Source organism: Ostrinia nubilalis, chromosome 8 (assembly GCF_963855985.1).
Source record: "Ostrinia nubilalis chromosome 8, ilOstNubi1.1, whole genome shotgun sequence".
Taxonomy (NCBI): Eukaryota; Metazoa; Arthropoda; class Insecta; order Lepidoptera; family Crambidae; genus Ostrinia; species Ostrinia nubilalis.
In genome coordinates, this window is record NC_087095.1 from 7837814 (window position 1) to 7857347 (window position 19534).

At 35.3% G+C, this 19534-nt stretch overlaps 1 protein-coding gene across 1 annotated transcript in view; it reads left to right on the top strand.

Annotated features, from left to right (window-relative positions):
* Positions 1 to 19534, top strand: part of LOC135073857 (uncharacterized) — a 99920-nt gene that overhangs the window by 70203 nt on the left and 10183 nt on the right. The window contains exon 5 of the mRNA XM_063968080.1: positions 18150 to 18280. Coding sequence (XP_063824150.1) covers positions 18150 to 18280 — 131 coding nt within the window. The remainder of the gene's footprint in view (positions 1 to 18149; positions 18281 to 19534) is intronic.

Here is a 19534-nt window from a genome sequence, read left to right on the forward strand (position 1 = left end):
TTTTGTGACCCACTACGGCCAAGTATTTCTCTTAAATGTGCTCACCCACTACATTCAAGACGGTTCGCTAAAGGTTAACTATTTTAATAACTTTTGTTGTTGTGTCATAAGTTATGTAAAATGCGTTTTGAGGTTCAGACAGTTTTACTTTTAACATAATTGTCGGCTTGTAACTGTGTTTACTTGCTTCATTTCATTCTGCCTAAACCAATCTGGTAAATATTTGTATAGTTAAAACTGAATGCACATTGCCCACTCATAAGAAAAAGTACCAAAACTTCTTAAAAAAAAGGCTTCAGAAACCTCCGAGTCAACGTTTTAAATAATGAATTATCTCACAGTCTACAAACCACACAAAATCAGTAAGGTTTCAAAAACCAGTGAGGTCAATAAACTGTTCTGCCACGACGAAATATCCTCCATGCGCCAGTTAACAGTCACGGACTACGGATCTAACTCGATTTTTCTCTTTTAAAGAAACTTTATTGTCTTAGTTTTACTTTACTCAGAACGTTTAACAAGCGTCTACACAAGTAGGCACTCATTGTAGCATTAATCTAGCATGTTAGGTACTTTAGCGGTATCTTTCTTTATCATTGATAATTTTGCTACAGTTGCAGTCAGTAATGAGCATTAAGTAGTTTTATTTAAAGAAGGCAGTGGGTACTTTCAAACCACTGTGCAGCTCTTGTAAATGCATAGGTGTAATGCGCACCGCACAATCCTTGTTCGCGTTCTATGTTAGTACTCATACCTACATTTAAAACATCCCTAATTGATATGTTACATTAAACATGTTTGCTAAGTTCGACGATGTCACGCATCATTAAGTCAATCAACAACCCATCCATTTCTAAGTCGTCACGGCATACAAACCTGCCTGTTTCTAAAAGTGGATCTAACTGTTAAGCGGAAAAATCCCATTCGTGACTTCTAAGCAAACATCCGACCTTAATGTCTTCCATAATGTTACACCTTTTCGTACAAACTCACTTTCTTCTACCGCTGTAGCAGCGTATTTTTGTAACCTAGAAAGTTAATTACTCCGATTTGAATCTTACGCTTATAACTTTACATAACATTCTAAACACTCTCCTCGTAAAATCTTGCACTTGTATAAGCATTTCGTAACATGAACTGTCCGTGGGTCGTCGCCAAATATTGGTACAACTTGTTTGATCGTATACAGGTAACGCCTTTCGTTTCCTATACTTGGAAACTAGTTCTCCGATACTACTTATCAGTGGTTATAAAGTTGCTATAACAAATCCGGTACTCAAATCTTTGCTATCAAAATCCGGCATTAAAATTTGTATTATGTAAGTTACACAATTGTTTCCTGTTCTGAACCACTAATAGTAATCTATTATTACCAAATAATTAATTACAATATACTGATAAGATCATAAATGAAACATTTAAACTAAGAAATTATTAGAAATCGCCGTCTTATTATTTTTTAATATTGCGGTTATTCATACACTCATTGAAATATTCATTAACAAAATAGAGAGTCATCATAACGATTATTACTTTCTTTATGAGATTGTTATTAAATAGCTATAAAAGAAGAAAAAGTTAAAATTGTATTTAAATGCAGTTGTTAATTAATAATGTCAATATTAATAATAGAAAACTAGCAGGATTTGAAACCGGATTTCAATATTATAATCTGGGGCGTGTTTCCTCAAAAAGCGTAATAAATAATATTAATAATACAGCGATTTATTGATTACTTATTGAATTTGCCTAATGATCATATTAGAACATGTAACTGAGACTGTTTAATATTTAGTATTTACAAGCGTTTATTGACTGCACCTGTCTCGGTATGTCTGTGAATAATCATTATTCATTGAATTTCACCTGCTTCCCGGCTTTTATTGAACTAAGATACTTTCATAAGGCAATTCAATGTTTTTTAAGTTCTCATCACCATCATTTCAGACGTGACGTGATAGAATCTACTACACTAATATCATAATAACCCTCCTTCTGGCGCAGTCGGGTAAAGATAATTTTGAACAAATTATTGATTATTTGTTTGCATTGATAAAGTATTATTTATTCTGTTACTTTATAGTTATTCCGAAAGTACCGGAGCAATTTGAAAAAATATTTCATAAATTCTTTCTGATGAACATAGGCGGTACGAATTACGAAGACAGCTATTAAATAAATAAAGACTATCATACTTCTTAGACAGACCAAAGAGAGCAGAAACTATGCTAAAAGCTAAGCTTTTATACAGCTGATAAAGAAGTCCAAAAGCGGCCAACTTAAAACAAGATTATTCATTAAATTAAACTGTTTTTAACGTCACTTGTACGTACGGTTATCGTTTTATTTCTCTGTGTCTGTTCAACAGGCGACCTGTTTTGAAAGGGTAATGATAACGAGGTAACACCTTTCAAAACAGCACACGGTGATATTTATAAAACGCCACCATTATTGTAGAAAACGGCAACAACATTTTACTGTCTGAAAGAAAGAAATTCTGATCAATTTTGAACCCATTGGCAATAAAATTTTCTCCTGGGATTATCGTGGCCTACATACACTGCTTGGATTGGTAGTCAAGTTTAATTCTACACAGGAGTTCAAGTGCAGTGTTTCTGTTTATTTTTAAATTAACTTGACATAATTGAAATGCCTAAATGAAAGGAATCAAACCCACAACCTTTCGCTTGCCGGGCCTCAATGCTTATATTTTTATCGAAATAGGTACTCTGGATTTTTCAACTGTAAGATTTACACGGAAAGTTTTAGCGGGTACAGTACAGTACCATATTCAAGGACTTACGTGCTTGTACTGCAATTGCGTAATTGTTTTGTATGATAATTATTATTGTCAACGCCATAAATGTGCTATGTTCATGCGTCGTAAAGGCTTTCAAGGACAGTTGTTTATCAATGAATAAAATTGATATTCCATTCAGGTTTGAAGAGACGAATGATTTCCAAAACCTTTCAGGATGGGAACATGATTGCTGAACGATTGTTAATTTAATATTGGGATGTATTTTTTGCGAATTTGATATTGTTACTGTAAAAATGTATTTAGTTGCATTTGTAGAATGTTGCTGCTGAGAAAATAGTTCTCTAAGATTATTGACTAGAAAAAATCACAAAAGTCTATGATTTCTATATTTTGTTCCCTGGCCAGGAAAGAAAAATTTTGTTGCAAATGTCAATGTTGGTAGTTATCATGAACCATACACCTGTTTACCCTCACTTCAATAAAAATATATTATCGTGTAAAACTGCATTTTGCATCATTGTGGAAAATTACGCTTTTACCCATACGTGAACGTGGTACAGAGAAATTAAAGTCGGAAGTCATTGTTCACGGCCGCCACGTTTTTTACGACTCCATGTGACCAATTGTTGGCGTCTATTGCTTTATCGACAATGCTTTCACTTCGTTTATACCACTGGCTTGTATTGATATTGCACATTGCGAACCTTGGTGCTTTTATCTAATAGCAATTTAAAATTTCAGACTTTATGATGTAAACAATATTCAGAAGTTAAAAATAAAATGACATGGAGTAGGTACAACTTCGAAGTTCGAACATTAGATAGACATACCTAAATATTGTAAACTTCGTACTTAATACAAAAATACATACCCTATGCTTTCGTATGTATGTATTTTTGAAATCCAATTGTCATGATTTAAATCTTATATGACGACGATTTGCATTTGTAGATTAATTAAAATGCTAGTATTTAATAAATACGCCTCCCATACGGATACATCGGATGTTACTTCTGACCTTTGCGTAACCAATACTTAACCATTCAGCTGCCGTGAATGCATTTTCAAGGTTCCACGACCACCAAAACGCAAGGGAAATAATATACGCACTTGGTGCAAAATTAAATATCTCACAAATGGCACAAGTATTTGCAGTTACGACTCGCATTCTACGAGCTATTGAGTATTGACTATTGAACAAGGCGATTCGTCACGCTTCTTTCAAAATGGCCGAAATGTCAACTGACTGGATCTAGCAACAAAAGGTCCGACACTATGATCACATTGCAAGCATTCCATTGAGTGTCGTGACTGCGACTAGGCCCGATGGGGTAACCCGTGCGCACTGCGCATGGCCTGGGTCTTGCACGTCGGTTACCGATTAATAGGCTTTGTTTCGTTGTATGGTACAGTCAATGGCATGTCAACATACCACAAATTGTCTGGTTTGAAGAGACTAGATCGCTGTTGTCTTTTACTTTTGTGTCATAAGTCTGTGCATCTCACTGCTTCAAGTAAAAGTGGTTGTCAGGTCTTCTTCTGAAATTCTGTACATGAAGGATAGCTTGAAATTGCTTAAAACCCTCTTTTATAACTTCTTATCAACTTGAGGGTGTGGTAATGATAACTAATTGAGTTTCTAATAAAAAAGATTTTTCAGACATCGCTTTATGTTTCAAAAACGAATTTAAGTGGTATTTGTTGTGTTTCCAATAAAGGCTGTTAGATACTTTTCATTCCAATCTTTTACGTAAAAGGAACTAGTTTCTTAACGCTACAATTATAGCCAGGAACACAGTTACTACACAATTAAGCATTAGTAGGTTTGGCTAATTTACCACAGCCAGTCTTGCCTTATCTCCCTTCACTGAACCACTCGTAGTCTAGTTTTTATTTTTCTTTAAATTACACAGGAGTGAGCACGCGGCGTGCAAGATAGGCACAGACAGTACATAAATCTAAACACTATTGTATCTTACACAATTGGAATAAGTGTTACTTTGTAACAAAAATGTATATTCTGATGTGCTGCGGACCGTACATTGTCTTCATCACATATACGGTTACCGGCGGTAAAGATACACCGCAAATGGGCTGTTATATCACAATGCATTTACCTGCACTCACTAATGTACTAGCTTCTAGTTCTTGACTTCCTTATGAGGATTCATAAGATGTCTATTACCATTACTTATAATTTCAACGTTAAGCGTGTGATCATGTAGGTAATCATAAATCTCAGTATTAAGCGTCGTTTTCATTCATCTATCCTGTTTTAAATAACTGTGGTTATGTCAGACTTGATTAGACATCATCCGGAGTCTAACATGACCAATTACACTGATAGGACTGAAAATTTAACCTAAAACTTGTGAGGCTGGGTTGCATCATCTTACTTTAACTTTAACAAACGTCAAAAACCTGACCAACTCCATACAAAAAACACTTATTGTTGTAGCTACGCTTAAAGTTAGGTGGTGCAACCCAGCCTAATTGAAGGGCGTCCAACTAAAACACTGGACACCAGACACTCCGTGTAACTGGTTAGGCACTTGGTCTATTGTTAAAAAAAAAGGTCAAATAGCTTAAAAATCTCCATTGTTGTCATGCCGTGTTAACTTGTCGAGAACACCAACGTGGATTAAAACAGGTTCCGGATTTGTTTGCGGTTTGAGTTTAGACCAGTTCCCCGGTGATCTAAGTATAGATGAGCGAGGCCAGTACAGCCTGTATGACGCAACTGGTATATCAAGCTAAATAACGTATCTTAAATAGCGGTAATAGGTGCCATAATGCAACAAAAAATATCTGTAGGTACATAGACAATAAGTCACCTTCAGTGCTTGTCTGCGATCACGATTTATGCCTCTATTTATAATTTCCTTTAGCATTTACCAACTTTAGACAACTTCCCATACAAATTGGATTGAAATAAAGATAACACACTCGTTTCCCATTTTCACAACCAAATTGGACTTATTAGGTAATCATATACAATTTTGTTAAAAAGATTCTTATAAACAATAAACCACAGTGCTTTTACAAAAATGCAAACAATGCGAGTTATTAAGTAAGAATTTTAATTAAAACTGTTAATAAAAACCGAATAACTCTTGAATGGTTACATTTCATTTTCCATTGTTTGAAGTCCTCTAGCTGTTTTCCTTGAAACAGTGTCTTGTGTAACTTTGTGTTTACAATTTACTCTTATCTCGACGATAAACTCAACGTGTTGCAATACAAAGTTCATTATCCCTCGTTGGGGATTCTCAAGGAGAACTTTTTAGTCAGTTTAACTAAAACTAAACTAAAACTCATTTCATTTTTGCAAGTTAATTTTTAAAAAGCACTTTTACACGTCCCAGTATAACCCTACCAACTGCTTAGCTTTTAAAAAGCACTTTTACACGTCCCAGTATTAACCCTACCACTGCTTCGGGACAATAAATGGGCCAGTGCTGAGAAGCAGCAGCGCAGTAAGTAATAATTCCTGAGCATGGGATTACCTATACGTTAGATCCAAACTTGGCTCCAAATTCGAATAGCCAATTCGTGCATCAAACATTGGGTGGTTTGTCCAAACATCCAATAAACCAATTGAATCCAATAGATTTGGGGTGACACTTTTGGTGTGTGTGGTGTTTCTAAGAATATTATCGGGACAAAATAACTAAAGGACATCATCCATTTTGGTCCAAAATCAAAAGTGCCGGCCAAAAAATAAAAGTGCTGTATTCTGATAGAATACGTCCGCCTTAGCATTTATTACTATGGCACCAAAGCTGTAGCACCACTGTGCATCGTAGTATTTGAGTTCTAAAAATATATGAAACGACTGACTTTGATCTCAAATACTACGACGCACAGTGGTGCTACAGCTTTGGTGTCATAGTAACAAATGCTAAGGCGGACGTATTCTGTCAGAATACAGCACTTTTTTTTATTGGCCGACATTTTTGATTTTGAACAAAAAATGTATGAATCGTCGATGAATTTTAGATCTCAAATACTCAACGCACAGTGGTGCTACAGCTTTGGTGCCATAGTAACAAATGCTAAGGCGGACGTAATCTGTCAGAAGACAGCACTTTTTTTTTAATTGGCCGACACTTTTGATTTTGAACAAAAAATGTATGAATCGTCGATGAATTTTAGATCTCAAATACTCGACGCACAGTGGAGCTACGGCTTTGGTGCCATAGTAACAAATGCAAAGGCAGACGTATTCTGTCAGAATACAGCACTTTTTTTTGTTGGCCGGCACTTTTGATTTTGGACCAAAAATATATGAAACGTGGATGATGTCCTTTGTGCCCCTAACTCAAAAGGAGAATGCTGGCTGCCATCAATGGCAATATTAATTAATTGATTACAAAATTAATGACTAAATTGACATAAGTGTCTCAGATGCGGGACAGGAAGACAGCTCTTTATATTACAGTTGGTTATACATGGGATCCGGTTAGTTCGAAATTGAACAATCAAAGATTGAATGACAGAATATGACTATAAATTATACTAGGCTAGCTTTCTTCGTGGCGCTACGTTATTAGAAAATGTAGCTCAAAAGAGAAATCGAATCATAAATCACAGTTTTGACGAATTCATCAAAAATTAAACCATCTAATTTATGATCCATTCTTAAAATTTTGATAATAATTAAGTTTGACTCCGTGAAAGGGAAATTAATGACGTCGGCTTACAACTGTTATTTCAGCGTAATGGTCTCCATTGTGGTGTAAAGTTAATGATCATTCCCACTGATGCAACTGAACCTTATTATTATAATACACTTCTCGCGAAGTTGGCCGAAGTATGTAGACACTTCATTTTGAGCAACCTCGACTCTCCTCGTCCGACTTCCGATTGCTGTCGGTTTTTGCGCCCAAGTCATCATCATCTCAGGCATAGGACGTCCACTGCTGAACATAGGCCTCCCCCAAAACTTTCCATGTTGCCAGGTTGGTAGCGACCTGCGTCCAGCGCCTTCCTGCTACCTTTATGATGTCGTCGGTCCACCTTGTGCGCCCAAGTCAAAGGGGCCTTTACTACAAATAAGTTAAACCTGGGATGAACACTAGTTTAAAATGACATTTCCATACTAACTGTCAATTTAAACTAGAGTTTAATATTTGTATAAAGGGGGAAGTGTCCGATTCTACTCGGGTAACTTCGCAGCTTCGGCACTTCGGTACTTCATCGAAGCGAGTAGTGTAGCCTCAGCTGAAGTATAGGCCCAAGATGAACGACGTACTGAGGTGAGCCGCCGGGCCACTTTCTATAGCCACCATGGGAAAACCGCATTCATCCGTGTTTACGCTTTATGTCACTTTCTACCGCGACACGTTAGTGCACTTGTAAGAGCGCATAAAAAACAAATTGCCTAGTAGGTACGTGGACGCAATAAAAATAATAAAATACCTAGTTTTAATATTTTCATTAATTTTTTACTGCTGTATAAGCTGGTGCTAATAAAAAATCAATTAAGCCAGTATAAAATGGTTCGTTAATATGCTAGATTATTTTATAAAATTTTAAAAACTAACTGCATTTAATAGTATTATATTATTATTATCTGTGGCCTTACTAATAAAAGTTACATGTTCGTTGAAACGTCGAATTTCATTTTAAACCACTGTTAAAATTTTGTGTTACTTTTTTTATGAACAAATAGTGTTTTGTTGTTAATACACCGTACCTAGGTATAATTTTTCTGTATTTTTCTTATTAATTGCTTTCTTTTACTTATTGTTTAAGTTTCAACCTTTCTAATTTCTGTTTTTGCTGCATATTGTTTTGTTCTTATACATCAAGATGCAATCTCTCCTGCCATCTGCCGTTAGCATGTATACGTATTTACCTAACAGCGCATTAGTAAATTCAACGTTCGCAAATTACCTTGTTTTGTTTTGTATGGACACGCCTTGTGACTGCAAACTGTACTTTGATTCAGTATGTGACTTAGTAACAGTATCATATAAATGGGTTTCATTAGGATGTTTCTCTGTATAATTTATTCAAATGAGCTGTTCACGAATCCTAATAATAGAATTTTATTGCTTAAGAATCTAATCTCAAGTAGTAGTTCTTCTTATACAAAATCTACATTCACTTTCATGCAATATGTATAAAAATCGATTGTCTTCGACTATTAATTTTCGATCATAAATCATTTAATGCAGTTACTTTGACGTAAAACGATGCACTTCCTCATAATTAAAGGCGTCAGTCATACCTTTATGCAGATATGGATGCAAAAATGCAGCTAACCTTCGGCATAAGGAACACGCATAATCATGGTAGATAACTCGCTAAGGGCGTAGGAGCTCGTACTTGAAAATGGATCTGTTATTGAACATTTGAAACCACACCAGAGTTACAAGAACATGACAGTTGTAATTTCGAAATGGATTCGCTCCGACTTTTTTTTTGTATGTGCCTAAGTTACTTCACTCTGTGAAGCGATTTCGAAATGAAAACTGTCACGAATGTTTGGTACATGGTGTAGGCACCCTGATGTGATGTATACTGTGATTCAAATAAAAGAAAAAATAAAATACTAATTTGAAAAAAAATATGCCCGTGACCATTGCAGCACAATTTGCAGTGCTAGCATGTGCAGTGATTATGACCAAATTTTTTGCCAAAAAAGAAAGAAAGTCCGCTACCTACGACAAACTTATATTCACCACTGTCATGCCATAGGGGAGACCGAGGAGAGTTGTGACGTTGTCGATTTTTTGGAACTTATAAACGACTAACGAGCTCGTAACAGTGCGCTTCTTTTAGTTCAAGTGGTTCAAGTCTCGAGCTAAAAAATACGCGCTGTTGCAAGCTCTCTGATAGTAGGAAATCAAAAATCGACAATGTCACAATTCTCCTCTGTCTCCCATATTGTCATGATGGCAGCCTAATCTAAATCGTAAAAAAATACCTAAAACACATTATGAGTGGAATTTTTTACAGCTATAGTCTATTATGAAGTCATTATCGTAAATGTATGACGTAAACGAGTGCATGTTTTGATTGCAGTGATTGTAATTACAACAATCAAATGCAGGTAGATATTTATTAAGCAATACATTATAACGTGTTAATAGCTATAGCACATAATAAAGTATAAATTATTAGTTCTTGAAAATGTTATTTACGACGTATCGTTGTTGTAAAACATTATTTACTTTCTTATTCATTTTTAAAAGCAAATAACGAGCCTATTTAATTCCGTACTACTTATTATAAAATAAAATATTTAGTAGGCAACTTATTAAATAAATGCCTATCAAACCACTAACAAACACCTATCAATAAGTTTGTTGAAATGCTTAAAATTGAATCGATCGTTTTAAGTTCATGATAATTAACTTTTAAAAAAAATAAAACCGACTTCAAATGCGTGAACACAAAAAAAATCTAAAAATTAAAAATATTGCGTATAAAAAAGTTCATCCCCAATTTTCCACCCTTGGGGGTGAAATATTTTCTTCAAATTCGCATGAAACCACCCTTATGATAATACCTATTCAACAAAAAAATAATCGTTCAAATTGATTTATAATCGGCGGAGATATTGCGTATAAAAAAGTTCATCCCCAATTTTCCACCCTTGGGGGTTGTTTTTTCTATTATTAAATTTAAATGGGACCACCCTTGAGGTATTATCTATACGCCGAAAAAAGATTTGTTCAAATCGGTTCATAATTGGCGGAGTTATCGCGTAACAAACATAGAAAAAAAACATACGGGTCGAATTGAGAACCTCCTCCTTTTTTGAAGTCGGTTGAAAAATAGAAAAAATATAGAGAGGCTTTTACAATAACCTTTTGGAAAATAGTAGAAAATCTGTACAAGAATTTTCATGGTGCTAAAGCAGCGATATTGCCATAGCCAGAAGAACTAGCAATGTTCTAAAGCACGGCTGCTCAACCTTTTGAAGAGGTCGGGCCAAATGGTGGATTCAGTCGTTCAGCCACTTACATTCCTATTTCTGTTACTCTCAGCAGGACAAGCGCAATAAAAAGTCAATTATTTTAAGATCAAACTACGCGGGCCTAGGGTTGAGTTGAGCAGTCTTGTTCTTAAGTCTAAACAAAAGCAGTAATAAATCTCACGAAGTTTGGAAACTAATTATCGCGTTGTCGCAACGCAGCCTCCGCTTTTCATACACTAGCCGGGTCAGGGTCGCGATACTTGGTTTGTTATCTCTGCATTTGCATTATGTTAGGTAAACTCATACGGACGTGCTGTAAGATATTGAAAATTAAAATACATATTTGTTATCAGTGGATTGTCTAATAACCTAAAGAAAACAATGAAATTGTAACATTAAGGCTGGATTTTCATCTTACTTATTAACAGTAACTAATAACAATAACCGGTGTTTATTATATGGAATTTGACAGTTTTGACGTTTGTTTAAGTCAAAGTAAGATGATGCAACCTCAACCTAAGATTATTTGTAAAAAATTAAGCGCATTAACATTATTGTGGACCAAGGAAGTAAAGATTCCGATCGATACTCTAGTATTATTATACAATGATATTATTATCGTCCCACGCGGAAATGCTAATAAATTGAGCTATCAATTAAACAGGTACACATTTGTATTTCCATATAAAAGCTGTTATTTATTTTAAAACTATTTTATATTGTGTCATAATGCCTTTGAGTTATTTCGTGATCATTTTTCTGATATTTTATTATTTTTAATGAAAACTAGTTTTCAGCTTTTTTTCAAGCCTTAGATATTTAACCCGGCGCCAATGACGTGAAAATAATTGCAAAGACGATGACCCCGGGTCATATTGACCCATATTTCATCGATAATTTTTCAAGAAGATTGAACTAGTAATTTTAATTTTAATTACTGTCTATGTTTGTAGGGTTCTTTACTGAGCTAATAAAACAAAAATAATACTAATACATAATATAAATATTTTTTTTATAAATTTTTAACAAAATATGAAAAAATAATGTATAAAAACACAATGAGTCTATATTTTCTGTTTTTGGTAAAGATTTTTAGTATTTATAGGAATCAACAATGTTATATAGTGAAAAAGAGATAAAATCTACTTCTTATAAGCAAATACAATGAGATCAATCTTCTACTTGATCATTCAGAACCATGGAACTGCTGAAACTGGTGCAGTATGTAATCAAATGATCTGGGCATGTAAATGTGGCATGACGCACTTGCCGGCGTCGTACTAATGCAAGGTTGAGATTATCCGAAGACTGAGTCCACATTACTTGCGTCTTTTTCACATTTGTTGCCATTTCTAAGTTTTGGCTATTACAGCCTGTAATGCTTCACTCTCGGAATTCGACTCTTCTAGCAGCCCTTCATTCATGCTGGGTCATTTAACAAAGCCATTTTGACTAAAACTTAAAAAATAATAACATAAGCTAGCACTAATCACAAAATAAGCGAATAAAAGTAAGCCACAAAATCACCGCGCCACCGATGACGCCGGGTCATAATGACCCGTTTTAATTTGAAGCCTGTGTATCTCGCTACGCAAGCGGAGTCACACTGATTTAACTAACGGAATGGACTAAGGGAGGTTTTATCTCCAGCTATACGAACGCCCGAACCACAAAATGAACGCAAAAAAAAATTATGAACGTTTGAAAATGCCTCGGGTCAATATGACCCAGCGTCATTGACGCCGGGTTAATACGGATTTTAAGTTTAGGTTTTAGGTTGTTCGTAATTAATAAAATTTCTGTTACTGGCTAAAGAATAAAAAATATGCCAAGTATTCACACTGAAGGTTGCATTACCATTATTTACATTAAACAGTTCAACTGTTTTGTAATATATTTGTGTAGATGGTAGAATGCCGCAACCTCGATTAAACTTTAGCGAGCTTACTCAACTTTTAGAGGACACTTCCCCAAATAAAATACAAGGTGTACTGTGGTCCATACTGATGATACAACAAGGTAACATTTTTTTTCCAAAAAAACAATTTTACTTTATCACCCTCAATCCTAAAATAAATCATATTGACGTCAATAAACTAAAATACTTAAGTTTAATTTCGCTAAACACCTGCCATACATAATTTATCAATTAACAAACCAGTATCTGGTTACATTACTTAAGCATCTTGAGCAATTTAAATTGAGATAAAAATTGTGGTCATCGTCAGACAATCGTCTGACATTTAAATATTACGTATTTGTACTGACCCTTCCAAGTCGTTACGTGTACTCGGCATTTTATTGTAAAGCTTCGGATGTAGCTATTATTGGAAGCACACCAACATCCATTGGACACGACATATTTTTTATCGATGGTGAATACAAAGACCCACTCATTTCATATTCAAAAAAATAACTAAAAATCTGGTAGGTAGGTACGTTATAAAAGAACTCCCAAAAGTAGACTCAATCTCAGTTTTGTCCTGTGATTGAGCTAAATATTGAAATCCTGTAATACGAACCTAAGGCCCGGTCTGAGTTGAGATTTCCAGCCAGGGCGTGCTACCCAAAGATGAATTTAATATGAAAAGAGTTGAATGTTGATTTGAAGATGAACACGCTTAAGCCAAAAATCTCAACTCAGAAACCTGACCTGGCCAGCATCGCCGCAGCGTGATCATAGGCCAATGACAGGTCGCGCAGACTATCATGGGTCGTTGGTGTGGTTGATGCTTTATTCTACAATCACCTGCTCTAGCAAGATTTCCCAAACTACCAAAGCGGGGGCGACACTGATTTAATATGTAGATCAAAATTATCTTGCAATTGCTTAAGCGGATTTGCATATTGGCCACAATCGAATTTATATCACCTACTTACCTCTGGTGTAACTCAATGGAAAGTGAAGTAGGCTTTCAAACCAAGTTAATTATTATATTTAGATATGCTTCGTTTATAAAACCAATATGGTTGTGACGTTTTATTAGTACTTACTTTAAATTAAAGACTCGTGTCTAGTAAACCTTATTTATGTTAGTGCATTATCTTTCTATTTAAGTGGCTTAGTTATAAAATCTAACTTTATGTTATGCCATATAATACTTTCTCTGGAAAAGTGCTGTCACTGTGGTCTATTTCTATTTGCAACTTCATAATTTCACTATATGTTTCTTTTACTTATCCTAGAATTTTAATCGAATTAATTTATTGTGTGAAAAATAAAAACTACTTGTAGTAGGTAATCGCCTCACAACTTTTTTTTCGTACGTGTCTTATGGCAGAATACAATGAAAAAGGCAAATTGTTTAACGAAAGTGCAGTGAAAGTGACAAATGAAATCTATTCGGACACACATGCCACCTTTAATACTAACTAAGCACCTAATTTTTACTTATTGTAAATTCTGTTAAAATTGGAACTTCAATGAACTGATTGCTCTGCAAGTTTTTTTTAGAATCGAAATTAAGTAGCCACTAAGTGGGTTTAAAATTAAAACCAGATCATTCTTGCACCATATTGAGATAAGGTAATCGAGGAAACCATTACTTAACATAGCTTACGATTGTTTTTAATGCGTTTATGTAAGTATTACGGATCCCTTAATATGTTTTGGTGGTTTTCTACCACTTGTACAGATAAAAGTGTTGATGAAACGCTTGCGCAGGTGTGGTGCGCACGATATGGAACGTCACGGACGCGTCGCGCGTCGCGTCGACTTGCTATTGACGGTCATGGACAAAGCACAATGCACATGTACAAACTAACTTAGTTCTTACGTAAACAAAAATACGGCTTATGATGCCGTGAAAAGTGCAGCTTACGAGACTGCAACTAATTGTCTCAAATCTTCTTGGTTTGATGCGTTTGTGTGAAATCAGATAATAATGCCTTCTATACTGACGATGTACACCTGGTGTCTTATGTATAGTTGTATTAGGTGCTTTGTTGCAATAAAATTCTATAATCTGACTTACAAGCTGCCACTTAGTATTAAAAATAAACGTGTATTTGTTTTATAGGATTTGTTATTTTCGGGAAATAAATTCAGTTAAAAATAAATCGTAATTGCAAATTCATGTAGGAATGTTGTCTTACACATTTCCTAGGCTTGGCTTTTATCTACCATAGTTGCGTAATATCAATTAATTAGTAATTCAATCTATTAGTTTGTTTTTGAGTTTACATTTTTATGTAGATGGCGTAAAAACTGGTCCACGACCGTAATAGAATGAAGGTAATTCCGTAATACATTTTTTCCAATATTTATTCAATACTAAGACTTATTGATATTTTTCTTCTTGATGAAATGGTGAGAACCCTAAACATAATGAATTTGGTTTCATGAACCACTGACCCGAGAGAATTAATTTTAATTAGATCAGGCTCATGTATGTGATGTGCGTTTTGCCAGCGGGTCCACCTAATAGAACTGAGAATATTTGTAACTTATTCACTTCTAATAAAATTATATTATTATTTTACTTTATAAATTATGAATAATTAAAAAAAAACAGAAAACATAACATGTAGTTACATTATTTTATTTGATCTAATGACCTATTTTAAGAAATTTTCTAGATCATCGTTCCAAATTGTTGCGTAATATTTTTTATCCGATTTTTTTCGAAGGTCAGACATACTAGAGTCGTTTAAAACACGTTATTAATATTCTCATTATGCACGTTATATAAACTTTTGTCGCCTTTTAATGAGTTTAGTCTATAGAGTATTCGTTGAGAAGTTACACGTGAAGAAGTTAAGATGGTCAGTGATAAAAAGAAGATAGTGAAAAGTGATGATGATGTGTCGTGCTGGAGTTGTTTCACAGTGGAAAATGATGATAGAGATCCAAATCCTGTGCCATTGTCCAAAATTCGTAAAGAAAACCGGGATAAATTGAAACTATATTCGTTCCTGGCATCCGAATTATCTAAACCTAAAGCAATTTCATTAAAACAAAAAGTAAGTGAAAATTACACAGTTGGTAAAAAATTAGAAGAAAATATGAAGACGCAGCAAATGAAACTGGATCCAGATTTTATAGAAAAATTGCCAGAAGAAAACGTGACAATAATTCATAAAGTACAAATTGAAACTTCAACCCCCAAGCAAAAACACAATGTGAGAGATACATTTTTACCTAAAATTGAAAATAAAAATAAAATATGTGACAGTTTGAGCGTTCCAGACTGTAAAGGGACACAGAAAAACATTAATAATCTTGCTCAGCGTGATAAAAAAATTATATCCAGCTCAAATAGTTCTGATTCCGGATATACTAGCCCATCAGTGCGTGAATTTCATGAAGCTGAAACAAATAGGGATTCTCTTACAAACAATGTAAAAATTAATGTAAGTGATGCTGCTCAACACGATAAAGAAGTTACGATAGAAAATGCAAGTTCAAATGGTTCCGAGTCCGAGTATTCTGGTTCTTCAATAACTGTTCCAGAATCCCATGATGAAAAAAATAGGGACTCTCTCACAATCACTGAAAAAAATATTGTTAGTGATGTTGCTCAACAAGATAAAGAAGTAACGATAGACAACGCAAGTTCCAATGGTTCTGACTCCGGATATACTGGTTCTTCAATAACAGTCCGAGAATTCCACGAAGCCGAGTCAAATAAGGATTCTATCACAAAAACTGATCGAACCAAAAGGGATACCACTCCCGTGCTTGATCATTCATCGTTGCCTTATAATTTGAAATCATCTTTACCTACCTTACACTTGAGTAAGAGCAGCACTTTGACGACATCTACCAAGTCTTTATTTACGGAATCAAATCGAAAACCACTGAAGTCTATTCGTTGGAGCACGCTATGTGTGGATCAAGAAGACATTTCGCATTCCGAAGGTCGGTAAATTTTAAATGTAGTTTTTGTCTATGTTTGTAATTAGGTAGGTGGAGACGTATTAAATAGGAAAAACTTTACAATTATTATTGTTCGCTGTAAGCTAGTTTTAAAACCCTGATACATAGATACATTTATGTATGTAATAATGAAAGCTAAAATTGTTTAAAGTTATAAATCTTATAAAAAATACTTTGATGGTCGGCAAGATATTTTATTTCCTATGGAAGCATTGCATTTTGTCCAATTAGACAAAGACTAAAGTAAAAGATTTTTTATTGCGAATTGTGGCCCTGCTATGAAAACGCACACGAATTGTTCTCTGGGACTACTGCGGGGCTTGTTCAATCAGTGATATTGCGAGTGCGTTTAGCATAGTGCCGTATCGCGACCGCTATCGCATATCTACACCATAACAGGAAACAATCCCAGCACACAGGACACGATAATGAGGATTTCATTCGGAATTAACATACAGTGAATTTATTTTGTTCAGTTCAGTCGTGTTCAGTGTTTTAATAATGGCGTCATCAACGAACGCCAATTCGGATTTACGTTACTTATCTTTCGGAAATACATCATCACATCCAGATGATGTAGCTTCTGGAAGATATTATCCTGTAAACGTGTATAGCACAAATTCTAGTGACAGAAAACTGACATTATACGATTGTTTGCGTTGTGCGTGTTGCTGTAAATCAAGTCGTAAAGAAGAAATCATAAACTCGCAGATAGAGGATGTACATGCATCATTAGTGAAGCCATTAAAGAAAAGTTACAATTTGCAAAAAGAAAAGGAGAAGCAAGTACCTTCCATACGCGAGCAATTCCAAACTGAAATTCCGGCGTTGACGGTCACTAGGGCAGTCGACGATGACTTATCAAAATCAACCACGAAGCTGCTTTTGTCTAGCGAGAAAATGTCAAGTTCAATAAGCCTTAGTACACCTAAATACCACGTAAAAAGAAAAACACCCAGTGCAAACGAATCTGCTAACTCGAGGAATTCTGCCGGCAATAGCAGGAGCAGTACCCTCAAGTCTGGTGAGAAAGTCTCATTCATTCATGAAATCCTGGAGTGCCGTGACTCCTTCTTGAAGTCTTTGGAGTGGTTCGATAACTCCCTGACGAGGGGCAAAAAGTGTCGACCAGTAAAACGCGACGAATGGATAGAGTTGCGGAACGATAGCGGTACCTTAAGCAGAAAGAATTTAAGGCACCAATATTAACCGTTTTCGAGCACCTTCTATTTTCTCAGCAATTTTAATTACTTCTACACTTGAGTTTTTACATTAGGCATGGTGTTATGTCCGAGACAGACTAATTTGCAGGCTTTTAACTTTCTGTTGATAATTAATTCAGATATGATTGAAATGATAATACAAGCAAGTGAAACAAGACTTATTTACAGTTTCTTGTCTGCACTATCTTAGCGAATGTAATCGTACGAGCACCTGATTAATGAATACCATTCAGGTCAAACGGTCGTGACTGCGCTTTAACAATTGGCACCAGTTTATGCAAACAATAACCACACCCATAATTTTATTTTATTTAAAATACAATACGGTGTCTTATTGAAGTTCTTTTTTTGTTTCAGATGAAGTATACGTCACAGAAACATTGTCGCCGGGACATGCCACCCTGCCGAGGCGATCAAACTCCCCGCTACCACACGAAAGGGACATGTTGGACCGAGATCGATTCCCCATCAACAGGAGTGGACTTCAGGTTAGTAAAGATAGTTTTTTTCTCCAGTTGATCAATTTTATTTCAAAATTTTCGAAATTCAGATTTATCTCAGTAGTCAGGCCTCATCCTACCTAATCAACGAACTATACCTACTTAGATACGTTTTGCCAGTATAAGAATGATGTCATATCGGGTTTGGTACTTTGGTCCGTTAGGTACATCAGTAATGTAGTCCCACACACCACCCTGTCCCCCGGCAGTGGTGACGGTGCGCAAAGCATTTCCTTCGCGACAAAAAAAAATGGCCCAAGTAGAAATATGTGATTTTGAATAAACGTCAACAAACACAAACAAACCAGCCTAATGTCCCATTTAGATCTTAAGAGTCATAATAATTTAATAACACAAACTGACTCATTTATCTACAGCCATTATCTATTAGTCGAGCACAAAACATATCCTTGTATCAGATCGAATATTGTATTTACATTACCGCATAAAATGAAATCATTTTGTGGTGAAACGGCCGTCTTAAACCGGCTTTGTTGCTAACCTAAAGCCGCTCTTTTGGTTCATAGGATAAAGGTGTTGTGCGAATGTGAGTATCGTCACAGGTGTAACCACCAGTATTGTCTTTGCGACCCCGCCGGCCATTGTACGTGTTACTGCGTCTTGCGACATGCTTCGCGAACAACAAGGTTTTGCAAAACATTACTACAGCAAATCTAAATAAATATGCGCGTATTGTATTATTTGTTTATCGTATAGGTACCGTTTTAGGATTGCTTATTAACGTTTGATAAGGCCTAATAACAACGATAATGCTGGTTATTTTTTGCACACCGAAAAAAAGAACATTCGTACTTACTACGAAATAACCCCAATTCAAACACGATTCCGCGTGGGTTTGTTTAGTGGTCATACATAATTGTTAATCATGTCATTGTGAGCGGCGTGTATTGCGACATTAATCCCTTAAAAGTGTGACAGTGTAGGTAGATACGATAAAGCACATTGCCCAATGCCATATGCGGTTGGCTGGCCCGTTTCACATGCCATACACAACACTAGTATTGACGGGTGGTGCAAAGTGCAAGGCCCTGCGGAAATAACATAGATAAGGTAAGTACCCCCTACTTCGGTATATTAAGGCTCTTACGACTTTAACATTTTATTTAAAAATAACCAAGCATGATATCAGTATGAAAGCTTTTGTATGCTAAACTTTGGTCTTTTGACAGTAACTTAATACATAAATTATAGTAATATAGTTTGAACTTTTTTTTATATTAA